Genomic DNA, 15,842 nt, shown 5'->3' with positions numbered 1-15,842 from the left:
TCCCCAGGAGAGGGTTGAAGACCTATGTTCTAGAATTCAGGGAGGTCCAGCAAACCACAATGGATAAAAGAAAACAATGCATGTTAAAGTTTGCACTAGTAATAAAACACTAAGCTCTAAGATCAACTGCTTTGAGCAGTTTCAATATTGATGCTGAGGAATGCATTTCAGGACATCTTCATAATCTACAGTAGCACCTACATAAAAGTGGCCTTTCAGTTGTATTCTGAAAAGACAGACATGACGTGTGTCTACAAAAGAAACCGATTTTCATCATCAGCTCCTTAACTAATGTGTGTTTTAAAAAATTACTTGTCATCTAATCAAATCCCAAGGTACATGATGTGTAGGTAGGAACGTGTTCTATGACATAACCATTAATGGCAGTAATGTAGAAATCTGAGAAAAATACCCCCCAAAAGCAGCACCAAACCTTTGGCAAATCCTTGACCTTAAATTTCTTGTGTTTATTTAGGATTCTGAGCAGGATGCCCACTGACCTCCAGGAGCATCACCTGACCTCTAATTGTGGCTCTTACATCAAGACTGAGCCCTCCTCTCCCTCCTCTTCATTGGTTGACACCTTCAACCACCACTCCCCTTCGGCCAATAGCGACACCAGCGGTGGCTACATCAACATAAACAACCTCAACGGACACGGTCTTGACCCCCCGCCAGTGTTCAACCCCAGCATGCTGGTGGGGGGTGGAGATTGTCTCCGGCACTATGACGACTGTGGAGGAAGCTTGGCAGACAACACGCCGATCAAGTGCGAGTATATGTTGAATGTGATTCCAAAGAGGCTATGCTTGGTATGTGGGGACATCGCATCAGGCTACCACTATGGGGTCGCCTCCTGTGAAGCCTGTAAAGCTTTCTTCAAAAGGACCATACAAGGTATATTACCTCTTCTCTCCCCTTTCTCTGTCCCTCTCTCTCTTTCTCTATTCCTCAGTCACTTTTCCTTTCTTTCTCACTCTTACTCAGCACATAAGGTCCTACTTATCTTCTTTAAAATTACAGTTGAATGATCCTACATACAGTGGGGAGAAAAAGTATTTGATACACTGTCGATTTTGCAGGTTTTCCTACTTACAAAGTATGTAGAGGTCTGTAATTTTTATCAATCAATCAATCAAATGTATTTATAAAGCCCTTTTTACAACAGCAGTTGTCACAAAGTGCTTTACAGAGACACCCGGCCTTAAACCCCAAGGAGCAAACAACAGTAGTGTTGGATTTGAGTAGCTAGGAAAAACTCCTTAAGAAGGTCGAATTTTAGGAAGAAACCTAGAGAGGACCCAGGCTCAGAGGGGTGACCAGTCCTCTTTTGGCTGTGCCGGGTGAGATATTAATAGTTCAATTAGAATAATAAATACATTTCTCTGGGCTAAATCCAGAGTCTATTTGATTCTAGACTAGGTCAAAAGTATGACCAGGTGGACAAGGACAGGGACAGCAACGGGCCCCCCAAACCAGGTACTCCGCAGGTGTGGACCAGGACCTCATCTCCTCCTAAAATTTAAAAGTTAGAAAGTGCATTCCTCATATGCCCCAGCACAATAATATAGCAGCATAACACCTTGGAACTGAGACGGGGGGGTTCGTGACACTGTGGCCCTACCCGGGGGAGGTCCCGGACAGGGCCCAACAGGCAGGAAGTCAATCCACCCACATTACCAGGCATCAACCAAAGGGACACCCACGAACCACAACCCCCCTGAAGAGCCACCTATCATAGGTACTCTTCAACAGTGAGTGACAGAATCTAAAACAAAAATCCAGAAAATCATATTGTATGATTTTTAAGTAATCAATTTGCATTTTATTGCATGACATAAGTATTTGATACATCAGAAAAGCAGAACTTAATATTTGGTACAGAAACCTTTGTTTGCAATTACAGAGATCATACGTTTCGTGTAGTTCTTGACCAGGTTTGCACACACTGCAGCAGGGATTTTGGCCCACTCCTCCATACAGACTTTTTTGGGGCTGTCACAGGGCAATACAGACTTTCAGCTTCCTCCAAAGATTTTCTATTGGGTTCAGGTCTGGAGACTGGCTAGGCCACTCCAGGACCTTGAGATGCTTCTTGCGGAGCCACTCCTTAGTTGCCCTGGTTGTGTGTTTGGGGTCGTTGTCATGCTGGAAGACCCAGTCACGACCCATCTTCAATGCTCTTACTGAGGGAAGGAGGTTGTTGGCCAAGATCTCGCGCTACGTAGCTCCATCCATCCTCCCCTAAATACGGTGCAGTCGTCCTGTCCCCTTTGCAGAAAAGCATCCCCAAAGAATGATGATTCCACCTCCATGCTTCACGGTTGGGATGGTGTTTTTGGGGTTGTACTAAACAAGGCGAGTGGAGTTTAGACCAAAACGCTCTATTTTTGTCTCATCAGACCACATGACCTTCTCCCATTCCTCTTCTGGATCATCCAGATGGTCATTGGTAAACTTCAGACGGGCCTGGACATGCGCTGGCTTGAGCAGGGGGACCTTGCATGCGCTGCAGGATTTTAAACCAGGACAGGGTAGTGTGTAACTAATGGTTTTCTTTGGGACTGTAGTCCCAGCTCTCTTCAGGTCATTGACCAGGTCCTGCCATGTAGTTCTGGGATGATCCCTCACCTTCTTCATGATCTTGCATGGAGCCCCAGACCAAGGGAGATTGACCGTCATCTTGAACTTCTTCCATTTTCTAGTAATTGTGCCAACTGTTGTTGCCTTCTCACCAAGCTGCTTGCCTATTGTCCTGTATCTCATCCCTGCCTTGTGCAGGTCTACAATTTTATCCCTGATGTCCTTACACAGCTCTCTGGTCTTGGCCATTGTGGAGAGGTTGGAGTCTGTTTGATTGAGTGTGTGGACAGGTGTCTTCTACACAGGTAACGATTTCAAACAGGTACAGTTAATACAGGTAATGAGTGGAGAACAGGAGAGCATCTTAAAGAAAAACTAAGAGGTCTCTGAGAGCCAGAATTCTTACTGGTTGGTAGGTGATCAAATTCTTATGTCATAAAATAAAAGTAATTATTTAAAAATCATCCAATGTGATTTTCTGGATTTTTGTTTTAGATTCCGTCACTCGCAGTTGAAGAGTACCTATGATAAAGATTACAGACCTCTACATGCTTTGTAAGTAGGAAAACCTGCAAAATTGGCAGTGAATCAAAAACTTGTTCTCCCCACTGTATCTTCCCATGTGTGTCTTAGCTGAGATTGACATAGTTATGGGTTTGAGTCTTGCAGGGATACATCAATAACTGCCCTCACTGGGATGTAAGTTGCTTTGGATAAAAGTGTCTGCTAAATGGCATTTTTATTTCTATCTTTCTTTAGTCAGCAGACGCTCTAATCCAGAGCAACATACAAGTAAGTAAGACAACCTCATATCATGATCATTGTAATCTTGTTTTTTCCTAATGGCTATTTCTCTTAATAGTTAAATCTTTTTACTGATTGATTTATAAGGTTTACTATTTTGAAATATTATTTTAGGATTTTACTGCATTGAACTAATAACAGCAAATACAACAATCACCAGATGTCACAACAAATAGAAAATAATAGCATGACTAGTGTGAACAGATGAACTGATTTATTTATATTTACTTGTTTTGGCCTGAATTGCATACAATCTAGATACAAAAAGTTGATGCCTCCTGGGTAGTGACAAGGTAGGATTTATTAGTGACCTAGGTAGTTACCTGATATTAACCTTGGTATTGACCTTTTAGTGACCTGGGTCGTTACCTGGTATTGACCTTGGTATTGACCTTTTAGTGACCTGGGTCGTTACCTGGTATTGACCTTGGTATTGACCGGGTAGTGACCTGGGTCGTTACCTGGTATTGACCTTGGTATTGACCGGGTAGTGACCTGGGTCGTTACCTGGTATTGACCTTGGTATTGACCGTGTAGTGACCTGGGTCGTTACCTGGTATAGACCTTGGTATTGACCGGGTAGTGACCTAGGTAGTTACCTGATATTAACCTTGGTATTGACCTTTTAGTGACCTGGGTCGTTACCTGATATTAACCTTGGTATTGACCGGGTAGTGACCTGGGTCGTTACCTGGTATTGACCTTGGTATTGACCGGGTAGTGACCTTGTTATGACCTGGTTATGAGCTGGTAGTGTCCCAGTAGTGACTTGGTTAGGACTTGATAATGTTCATATTGTGTAAAAGTAATTTAATTTCATTCCAACCATGAATACCATTTCAGGTGAAATATAACTTTGACCAAATGTTTTTCATTGAAAAAGCACGTATTTTCTAGACATGTTCATGGCTTGAGTAAGGAGCAAAAACAGACACAATAACGTACAATGTTAAAGTGTTAGTTGGAACTAGGACAATTCCGATGGGTTCTAGTTAATCATGTGCCTTGTTCAACCTGTTACCAAGTTGCAAGTGTTCTAGTTTCTTCTTTTTTCTTCTATCTTGTCTTCTTTTATCCTGTAGGAGACATCTCAAAATTATACTAATCTGTCCTTCATTCATCCATACGAGGACACAGGAGGTTCAATCAATAACAATCAGCATTGTTGGACTGTAATTAGGATCCTGGCTTTTCATTGGGAACATAAAACAAAATGTGTGTAGTAGAAAGGAAAGAGGAAGTGTGGAAGAGAAATAGCAAATATATCCTATTCTGTTTATCTGACCTCTCCAGTTCTACAATACCAGTGATTCTATCCCATACAGTTCATTTTGGCATTAACCCTAATCCATACAGTTTATCCTGGAATTAACCCTATCCCATACTGTTCATCCTGGCATTAACCCTAACCCATACTATTCATCTTGGCATTAACCCTAATCCATATAGTTTATCCTGGAATTAACCCTAACCCATACTGTTCATCCTGGCATTAACCCTAACCCATACTATTCATCTTGGCATTAACCCTAACCCATACTGTTTATCCTGGCATTAACCCAAACCCATACTGTTCATATTGGAATGAACCCTAACCCATACTGTTCATATTGGAATGAACCCTAACCCATACTATCTGACCTCATTGGCAGTAAGATACCAGTGATTGATGATTGTTGGCATGTTCTTCTCTACCAACTGTGAGTTACCAAAAAACCTGCCAGACACACACAAAAAGATGGACACGCTTTGGTGGTTTAAATGGTACAAAATGTGATTATATCAAGTAAATGTGATTAAAATGTTGGGACTGTAAGACAATTTTGGTCATTGACTATCACTGAAGAAGGTTGCAAAAAATTATATTTATAATTCCAACAGTAATGCAAATAAATAATAAAATTTAAAGTAAATCTATCCCTTTGTTATATCACAACATATACCTAAAGGATTATTAGGAACACCTGTTCAATTTCTCATTAATGCAATTATCTAATCAACCAATCACATGGCAGTTGCTTCAATGCATTTAGGGGTGTGGTCCTGGTCAAGACAATCTCCTGAACTCCAAACAGAATGTCAGAATGGGAAAGAAAGGTGATTTAAGCAATTTTGAGGATGGCATGGTTGTTGGTGCCAGGCGGGCCGGTCTGAGTATTTCACGCACAACCATTTCTAGGGTTTACAAAGAATGGTGTGAAAAGGGAAAAACATCCAGTATGTGGCAGTCCTGTGGGCAAAAATGCCTTGTTGATGCTAGAGGTCAGAGGAGAATGGGCCGACTGATTCAAGCTGATAGAAGAGCAACTTGGACTGAAATAACCACGGTATGAGGGATGGTATGAGGGATGGTATGAGGGATGGTATGAGGGATGGTATGAGGGATGGTATGAGGGACGGTATGAGGGACGGTATGAGGGACGGTATGAGGGACGGTATGAGGGACGGTATGAGGGACGGTATGAGGGACGGTATGAGGGATGGTATGAGGGATGGTATGAGGGATGGTATGAGGGACGGTATGAGGGATGGTATGAGGGATGGTATGAGGGATGGGAAACAGCATTAATGAGAATCAATGTTGGAGGGAGGGTGATGGGATGGAAGAAATGCCACTACCCTCACCTCTCCTTCAGGAGTGGCATTTCAGGTTGTGTTGGGACGTGTACGTGTGCGTATCAGTGTTTGTGTATCAGTGTGTGTGCGTGTGTGTTTGTGTGTACCTGTGAGTGGGTGTGTGTGTTTGTGTGTATCAGTACCTTTTAGGTCATGCACTTTTAGAGAATGGTCGTGCAGGAGTGAAATTAGATTTCAACCAATGGTGTTAAAATTGGCAATGCAAGAATTACTTGAAATGAACACTGACAGAAATGGAAAGCTGGTACTTGTTTGTTAGACAACAACTGCAACTATTACATTTCCATTCTAAGCATTTACGTAGCAACCATCCTCTCTATCAAAGTACCATACATCTTTATTTTTATTTGTTTTCATTCATCGCACAAGTTCTTTCCACTCCATTATTCAGTGTGTAATGCTCATACTGTATCGAGTTACATTTTGGAGATTAGTTATTAAATTAGGAGGAATAAAGTAATCTACAGCTGTTATCCATGATCCACATTTCTTCGTTGCTCTTCCACAGGGAACATAGAGTACAGCTGTCCTGCAACAAATGAGTGTGAGATCACCAAAAGGCGGCGCAAGTCCTGCCAAGCCTGTCGCTTCATGAAGTGTCTCAAAGTCGGAATGCTGAAAGAGGGTAAGATCACATCCCTTAACTGTATTCCTCTCACTCAATTCAATGGGTGGTGTATTGGCATTGAATTATTGCATTACAGAAAATTATTAACACGGCAGATACGCAAGTCAAAAACCTGAGGTACAATAGTGAAGGCTGATTAGATTTGATTTAGATTAGATTAGATTCAATGTTATTGTCATTGAACAGTACAAGTACAGTACAGCTAAATGCGGTTAGCATCTAACCAGGAGTACAAATAGAAGAGGGCAGGAAATTTACAAGTGATAATTGGTGTATCAAAAGTTGTGCAATGCAAGTATAAACGGCAATACTGGCTATGCAATCAAGCAAGTTGGAGGTGTAATGTAGTCTGTACAACTAAAATACAGGGAAAGCAGCAGTGAGGTTCCTGAGATAGACAAGTACATGTAAAAACTGAGAACTTACACATCAGACTTTGCAAGGCAGTGTCAGAGTCCAGGAAGGCTCATACTGGAGTCATGAGATAATTACAGGGTCATTGACCTGAGGTAGAACAGTGAAGTGTGATTACAGAGTCATAAACTTGAAGTTGGACCAGGCAAGCTGATACTGGAATCACAGACGTGGTAGAACAGTGAAAGCTGATACTGGAATCAAAGACCTAAAGTTGGACCAGGAACACTGCAAAAAATACTTTTATTAAGTATTTTTAACTTGTTTTCAGGTTAAAAAATTCTAACCATCCTTAAACTAAGGTACATTTTCCTTGTTGCCTTGTTCCATTGGCAGATTATTTCACTTATTTCAAGCAAATATCTCCTCAAAAATACTGAAATTGTCTTATTTCATTAGCAACATTTGTTGCAGTGGAGGCTCATACTGGAGTCATTGACATGAGGTTGAACAGTGAAGGCTGATACAGGAGTCATAGACATGAGGTAGGACAGTGAAGGCTGATTCAGGAGTCATAGCCATGAGGTTGAACAGTGAAGGCTGATACAGGAGTCATAGACATGAGGTTGAACAGTGAAGGCTGATACAGGAGTCATAGAAATGAGGTTGAACAGTGAAGGCTGATACAGGAGTCATAGACATGAGGTAGGACAGTGAAGGCTGATACAGGAGTCATAGACATGAGGTAGGACAGTGAAGGCTGATTCAGGAGTCATAGCCATGAGGTTGAACAGTGAAGGCTGATACAGGAGTCATAGACATGAGGTTGAACAGTGAAGGCTGATACAGGAGTCATAGACATGAGGTTGAACAGTGAAGGCTGATACAGGAGTCATAGACATGAGGTAGGACAGTGAAGGCTGATTCAGGAGTCATAGCCATGAGGTTGAACAGTGAAGGCTGATACAGGAGTCATAGACATGAGGTTGAACAGTGAAGGCTGATACAGGAGTCATAGACATGAGGTAGGACAGTGAAGGCTGATACAGGAGTCATAGACATGAGGTTGGACCCAGAAGGCTGATCCTGGAGTCATAGCCATGAGGTTGAACAGTGAAGGCTGATACAGGAGTCATAGACATGAGGTTGAACAGTGAAGGCTTATACAGGAGTCATAGACATGAGGTAGGACAGTGAAGGCTGATACAGGAGTCATAGACATGAGGTTGAACAGTGAAGGCTGATACAGGAGTCATAGACATGAGGTTGGACCCGGAAGGCTGATACTGGAGTCATAGACATGAGGTTGAACAGTGAAGGCTGATACAGGAGTCAAACAAATAGCAGTAAAGGGACACTTGGAAATGGCTCTTGACACCACTTACTAAAATAGCTGCCCAGATCTAGCACTTATGTCAATCAATCCCCAATTTTTTTCTGATAATGTTGACATGTTTGGGTAACCATAGGTATGTGCATAGCTGAGAATATCAATATTTGAATTTTAGCCTGTCCATAAAAAAAATGTTTTAATTTTGTTTGTGTTCTAGCTTGTGCCTGAAAACCTTCTTCCAATCTACATTCTGATGAATTCCTCATAATCTCCCAGGCGTATTTTATACAGAATACCTTCACTGTGCATGTCCTGACAACGTATGTGCACATAAATTGCAGTTATAATGGGCAATGGCTGTATAGGTGGAAATCTCAATTTCTTCATTTACATTTAAGAGGCTAACCATTATTTTTGGCAAAATGCCTCCAGGTCATGCAGAGTCTGGTCATCTTGCATAAACCGCATATTTGAGATCTCCCCAGAGTGGCTCGGTGATATTAAGATCAGGAGACTGTGATGGACACTCCAGAACCTTCATCTTTTTCTGATGCAACCACTGGAGGGTCAACTTGGCCTTGTGTTTGTGGTCCAGCATTGTCGTGCTGGAAAGTCCAAAAGTGTCCCATGCACAGCTTTCATGCAGAACAATGCAAATTGTCTGCCAGTATTTTCTGATAACATGCTGTATTCATCTTGCCATTAATTTTCACAAGATTCCCTGTGCCTTTAGAGCTCACACAGCCCCAAAACATCAGTGAGCCACCACCATGCTTCACAGTGGGGATTGTATTCTGTTCACTATAAGCTTTGTTGACCCCTTTTCAAACATAGCGTTTGGTTGTGACCATAAAGCTCTCTTTTTGTCTTGTCACTCCAAATGACAGCTGTGAGGCGTGTCAAGGTGTTGTAGGGGATATTGTAACCTGGCATTTTTGTGGCATTGGCCCAGTAAAGGCTTTTTTCTGGCAACTTGACTATGCAGCAAATTTTTGTTGAAGTATCGTCATATAGTGCTCCTTGAAAAAACCAAGTATTTTTCCAGGGCAGCTTCTATTTCTCTTGAGGTTACCTGTGGGTTTTTCTTTATATCCCAAACAATTCTTTTGACAGTTTTGGCCTTGGCTTGGTATCAAGAGATCCCTGAATTTTCCACTTCTTAATGATTGAATAGTACTGACTGGCATTGCAAGGCTTTGGATATCTTTTTATATCCTTTTCCATCTTTATAAAGTTCCATTACCTTGTTACACAGGTCTTTTGACAGTTCTTTTCTGCTCCCCATGGCTCAGTATCTAGCCTGCTCAGTGCATCCACATGAGAGCTAACAAACTCATTGATTATTTATACACAGACACTAATTGCAATTTTAAAAGCCACTTTAATTGCTATTTTCACCTGTGTGTGTCACCTTGTGTGTCTGTAACAAAGCCAAATATGCAAGGGTATGTAAACTTTTGATCAGGGCCATTTGGGTGATTTCTGTTATCATTATGATTTAAAAGGAGCCAAACAACTATGTGATAATAAATGGCTTCATATTATCACTATCCTTGAATAAAATATATTTATTCAAGGAGAGTGACAGTTATATTTTCAAAATCAATGCCAAAATGTCACAATGTCTGTCAGGGTATGCAAACTTATGAGCACTCTATCCCCTCTCAGCTTGCAACCTACGTCTCTAGCACAGCACTATCAAAGAGGAAATACAGTTAGGTCTGAAAATAATTGGACACAAGTTTAGTTATTTTGTCTGTTTACCAAAATATATTCAAGTTACAGTTAAATAATGAATAAGGGCTTAAAGTGAAGAGGGTATTCACATCCAAATAGAAGGAAGGATTTAAGAATTACAGCTATTTAATATGTAGCCCCATCTTTTTCAAAGGACCCAAAAGCTGTTCCATGGATATGTGTGGGCTATTCCTTTGTTATTTCTTCATCAATTAAGCACGTGAAAGGTCTGGAGTTTATTCCAGGTGTGGCATTTACATTTGGAAGCTGTTGCTGTGAACCCACAAAATGCAGTCAAAGGAGTTCTCAATGCATATGAAACAGGCCATCCTTAGGCTGCAAAGAAAATCAGAGTGTGGGTACATTCTGAGAAAAAAAGAATGCATTAGTGAGCTCTGTAACACAAAAAGGCCTGGATGTCCACGGAAGACAACAGTGGTGGATGACCGTAGGATCCTTTCCATGGTAAAGAAAAAACTCTTCACAACATCCAGCATAGCGAAGAACTCCACTGAGGTGGAGTGTGTCCTGCTTCAAATTCCTGGGTGTCCACATCTCCGAGGACCTTTCCTGGAACCTCAACATCTCAACCCTGGTCAAAAAGCATTCGGATGAATGTGTGGTTTGGCGGATGCTCCATGGCCAACCGGAAGGCCCTACAACGGTTGGTGAAAACAGCCCAGAACCCAGCCACCTTGGACCTTCAGTGCATGCGGTGTCTGCGCAGGGCATGCGACATCATCAGAGACCCTTCACATCCATGCCACAAACTGTCTGTTCTACCATCAGGCAGGCAGTACAGTTCTCTTCGTTCCCACACCAGCAGGATCAGGAACAGCTTCTTCCCATCCACTGAAACTCTCATTGCTGCTATTCCTTACACCCCCGACAACCTTACACCCCCAACTTGCTCGATTGTACAGTCATAATTGCCATTAATACTTGCATTTGCCTCATTGCACAACTATGCCTTCATTGCTCATTTAAAACTGTCATTTTGCACTGTATTTGCCTTTATACATATACATTCTATACATTCCACTTGTAACATACACTTTAATTAATACTTAAAAATTTCCTGCTCTGGTTAGATGCCATTAAAGTTGAATCTAATCAAATCTAAATACAGAGGGTTCACCACAAGGTGCAAACCATTCATAAGCCTCAGGAGTAGAAAGGCCAGTTCTGGAACAGGATTCTTTGGACAGATGAAACTAATATCAACCTGGCTTGGAACGGCTCATGATCCAAAGCATACCACATCATCTTTAAAACATGGTGGAGGCAGTGTGATGTCATGGGCATGCATGGCTTCCAATGGCACTGGTGATGTGACAGTAGACAGTAGCAGCCGGATTAATTCTGAATTGTATAGGGATATATTGTCTGCTCAGATTGAGCCAAAGTTGATTGGACGGTGCTTCAGTTTACAGACGGACATTGACTCAAAACATACCGTGAAAGCAACCCAAGAGTTTTTAAGTGGAATATTCTGCAATGGCTGTGTCAATTACCTGATCTCAACCCGATCGAGCATGCATTTCACTTGCTGAAGACAAAAGTTATTTATGATTGTGTTAATTCGTCCAATTACATTTGAGCCCCTGATATAAGGGGACTGTGTATGAAAATAGTTGCAATTCCTAAACGTTTCAAACAATAGTTTTGTTCCACCCCTTGAATTAAAGCTGAAAGTCGGCATAACAATTACATTTCGGTTGTTTCATTTCAAATCCATTGTGCTGGCATACAGAGACAATATTATGAAAATTGTGTCAGTGTCCAAATATTTTCAGGTCTTGCAGACTTCCAGCAAGTGTTTAATCAACACAACAGTGAAATTCCCCTATCCCAGTTTATCTGCCTCCTAACACAATATCTGTATCTGGATTTCCAACATATTGCCACTGTCTTTTGGTCACTACATGTGTTGCTAAAGAAAACCATTGGTGTGGGTTGACAGAAATATTATACTTTTAACTTTCACCACACTGCAAAAAATCAACTATATTTATCTTATTTTCAGGTTAAAAACCCTACCATCCTTAAGATATTTTATATTTTTCTTAACAAGCTAGATTATACCGCTTGTTTTTAGAAAATATGCCTTGAATGGATTAAGCGGAAGATGATGCGATGCGATGCCTTGAATGATTGAATGAGAGAGTGAAAGTGAGACTAAGAGAGCTAGCATAGGGTGAGATGTATATTACTACTCTTAAAGAGGACAACATTTTCCCCTGGGACCTCTCCTCTGGTCCCTGGCTCAGTGTCACCTCTGCATGCTTGTCTGTCTTTGTCTTCCTGTCAGACTCCTCTCTCATCTTTCTTTCTCCAGTCTCTCTCTTTCTTCCCTCTTTCAGGGCTGTATCTGCGTATTGATCCTCAAAATGCTTTTTAGAACATCCAAACATTCCAACTCACTTTCTGGGAGTGTGATAGGCCACTGGGAATACAAGGGGGAACCTGGCCAATAGATCATTAGGGTGTGTTTGTTGGAAGTGGGGGCTGGACACTTTCCTGTTGCAGTTTCCGGGGATGTCCACTACGTTTACACATAAAGGGTTTACATTTATGTGGAATGGTTTAAACAGAGACATTGGTTAACCTACTGTATGTGAACTAATAATATGTGGCTGCTATTCAACACAAATCCACTTCATTGACGTAGGTTATTTCCTTAAAGTCATAAAAGAGAGACATACATCTGAAAGACTGACATACAGACTTGCATATATCAGATAAACAGGTATCAGTCAGACAGACATCAGACAGACAGGCAAAACATCAGATAAACAGGTATCAGACAGACATTAGGCAGACAGTCAGACAGGCATATATGGTAAACCATGATGGACATATCCTGGAGTGGACAGGCCATACCACGAAAGATGAGCAGCTCAGTCTTGTCAAGGTTAGGCCTGAGGTAGTGGGCCAAATTCCATGTGGTGATATCAGCCAAGAATGTGGGTTTCAGAAGGGGAAAAAACCTGAGTGTTATCAATATATTAGTGATTGAAAAGACCAAGGTTATGACAGAGCCAAGAGACTGGGTGTATAGAGAGATGAGAGGCCAAAGAACTAAGCTTTGGAGAACACCAGTAGTAAGTAGTAGTAAGAGGATATATCTAGCTAAGAGGGTCTGTCTTACTTGATGTTTCTAGACAAAATCTGTATAGGACTGTATCACAGAGATAATACAGACAAACTACGAGCAGACACCACAGCGGGCAATGTGAAAAGTCAGTACAGGACTGTAACACAGAGATAATACAGACAAAGTAGCACAATAACAGACTTTCTATCTCTCTCTTTGTCTCTCTTTGTCTGTCTCTGTCTCGTGAAAAAGTGGTCAGAGCTTTGATATTCCCAGAATATGAATTTCATGATTTACAACTTTTTTAAATCTAATCTCTACCCATTTGAAAAACCCACCTTTGAGATTGGAAATACAATTTGACAAGAAAGTACAAAAGGTTCTATCCAGGCTTTAGTATTTACAAAAACTGTCCCAAAGTCCCAAATATTTTCAGATCAGACAGCAGACTCAATTAACCAATGATGTAATTAGGTCTGAAACACCTACATGATTATCTAAGGAGACTGAAAAACCCTAAATATTGTCTAATGGTAGATTGTCCTTTTAACCAAAAGCTAAATAACCTTTTGCCAAAACATTAATCCATAAACCTGCTTAACAAAAGCTATGACTTTCCAGAATGTTTCCTGTTTTCATGTAAAGTCACAACATGGTGGTGAATGGAAAAGGTAGAAAAAAAGTACACACAGTTAAATGACTAATAATGTGGCTAACCCTAACCCCCATGTGGCTAACCCTATCCCCCATGTGGCTAACCCTAACCCCCATGTGGCTAACCCTAACCCCCATGTGGCTAACTCTTACCCCCATGTGGCTAACCCTAACCCCCATGTGGCTTACCCTTACCCCCATGTGGCTAACCCTAACCCCCATGTGGCTAACCCTAACCCCCATGTGGCTAACCCTAACCCCCATGTGGCTAACCCTAACCCCCATGTGGCTAACTCTTACCCCCATGTGGCTAACCCTAACCCCCATGTGGCTTACCCTTACCCCCATGTGGCTTACCCTTACCCCCATGTGGCTAACCCTAACCCCCATGTGAAATCCACCACGACGGTTTCCTCACTACAGTCGCCTACCCCTCGCTGTCATTTAGTAGCATGCCAGTCATTCTGACATGATCCTAACCCTGACCGGGCCCAGTCTTTATGTGTGAGCATATGTTTGGGGGAAAATGCCTAAAACTGGGACTGACCCCACAACCCTCGGACGTGGTGTCTGCATTTTAAGATTTACCCCCATTTTGCCTCTTGCAAGACACTTTTTTCTAAATTTAATCTTAATCCCAAATTAGCCAAAGTAATGAAATATATAAAAACACTATGGTTTGTATAAAAGGCCTGGGCATTACCACGCCTATTAATTAACAGCACATCCCGTCTTCAAAGAATAAGAACAAGTCTATTTACAATCCTTATTGATTACTTAAGATGTATAAATGGAAATCTCTGTTAGTCAGAGGGAGGGATCTGGATTTAGCTCCAACCTGCCAGGCAGTACAGAACGATCTCACCATGTTTGCTGGGAAAAACCAGTTGGGCCCCTGGGGCATCATGGTTAATTAGGTTAGTGGACAGTCAGTCTGTGGTATCGTAAGAAAAGTGAAAGAAGGAACTTTAATCATATTCTTTTGTTTCCAAAGGGGAGATACATGATTTATACAAAATTCACTGAATTATAACAAATCAATTGGACTAATGTTGCCATTTAATAGCTGTTTGTGCTCCCTGTCTGTGCATACAAGGTTTAAGTTGAGAGTTGCGGTATTACACCATGCCACAATTGAAGTGCATTGAATGCATTTTGTTTCCAGTGAGTTTGTTTTACTAATGAAACACTTGTGTTGTCTACAGTGAGAGTAAGTACTGGTGATAGTTCAATCTAGCTGATGAAGGGACAAGCAACCAGGGATTAATTGGATTAGCATGACTTGTCAATCATTGACGGATGCAACTCCATGGAAGCAGCTCTTTCCAGGCCATCATCAAAGGAACTTGACAGAGCTTTATAACTCTGCTTTGGATGTGTTCAGAGGCCTACCTTCAGACCAGCATAACACAATCTGTAACCTAAAATACTGTGCAATGCTCAGGACTCCCATTAACTGTTGACCCCAATTTAAGATAATCTCCAGCATTCCTTTTTATAGAAGCCAACACAACACAAACACATGGCCACTGTACATCCTGTGGTATCTGGCACCAAGACATTGGCAACAGATCCTTCAAGTCCTGTAAGTTGCAAAGTGGATCTACTGTGGTGAAGTGAATAACATTGATCATCTCCTTACAAGGGCACAGGTCAAGTTCTGGATAGCTGGTTCTCATAGGCAATGTGCTGGATGCAAGAGATGCGACTTTAACAATTTTTATGGCCAGACAACTGGGTCAGAGCATCTCTGAAAGGACAAGGCTTGTGGGGTGCTCCTGGTCAGCAGTGGTGATGACCTACTGACAGTGGTTCAGGGTGGGATGAACCAGAATCCGGTGACAGGGTGTTGGATGCTCAAGGCTCACCTGGTCCTGACCGACAGAAGGTCTACTGTGGTACAAGCAAAAAAACATGTATGATAGTTACAGGAGTAATGAGTCACAACACAGTGCAGACCGGCCAAAGTGCCCATGATGATCCCTGTTCACTGTCAAAAGCGCCCACAATAGGCA

At 41.7% G+C, this 15,842-nt stretch overlaps 1 protein-coding gene across 2 annotated transcripts in view; it reads left to right on the top strand.

Moving 5' to 3' along the window:
• The window catches only part of esrrgb (estrogen-related receptor gamma b), a 71,374-nt gene that overhangs the window by 38,622 nt on the left and 16,910 nt on the right, over positions 1–15,842 (top strand). The window contains exons 2-4 of one of the 2 annotated variants that reach the window (XM_020056059.3): positions 476–897; positions 3,343–3,375; positions 6,533–6,649. In XM_020056059.3, the coding sequence (XP_019911618.2) occupies positions 476–897; positions 3,343–3,375; positions 6,533–6,649 (572 nt within the window). The remainder of the gene's footprint in view (positions 1–475; positions 898–3,342; positions 3,376–6,532; positions 6,650–15,842) is intronic. The other variant, XM_010903525.4, reaches the window with a different exon arrangement.

The sequence above is a fragment of the Esox lucius genome, chromosome 18 (assembly GCF_011004845.1).
Source record: "Esox lucius isolate fEsoLuc1 chromosome 18, fEsoLuc1.pri, whole genome shotgun sequence".
Lineage (NCBI taxonomy): Eukaryota > Metazoa > Chordata > Actinopteri > Esociformes > Esocidae > Esox > Esox lucius.
The sequence above is the reverse complement of the archived record's forward strand: the minus strand, read 5'-3'. Positions and strand labels throughout refer to the sequence as shown.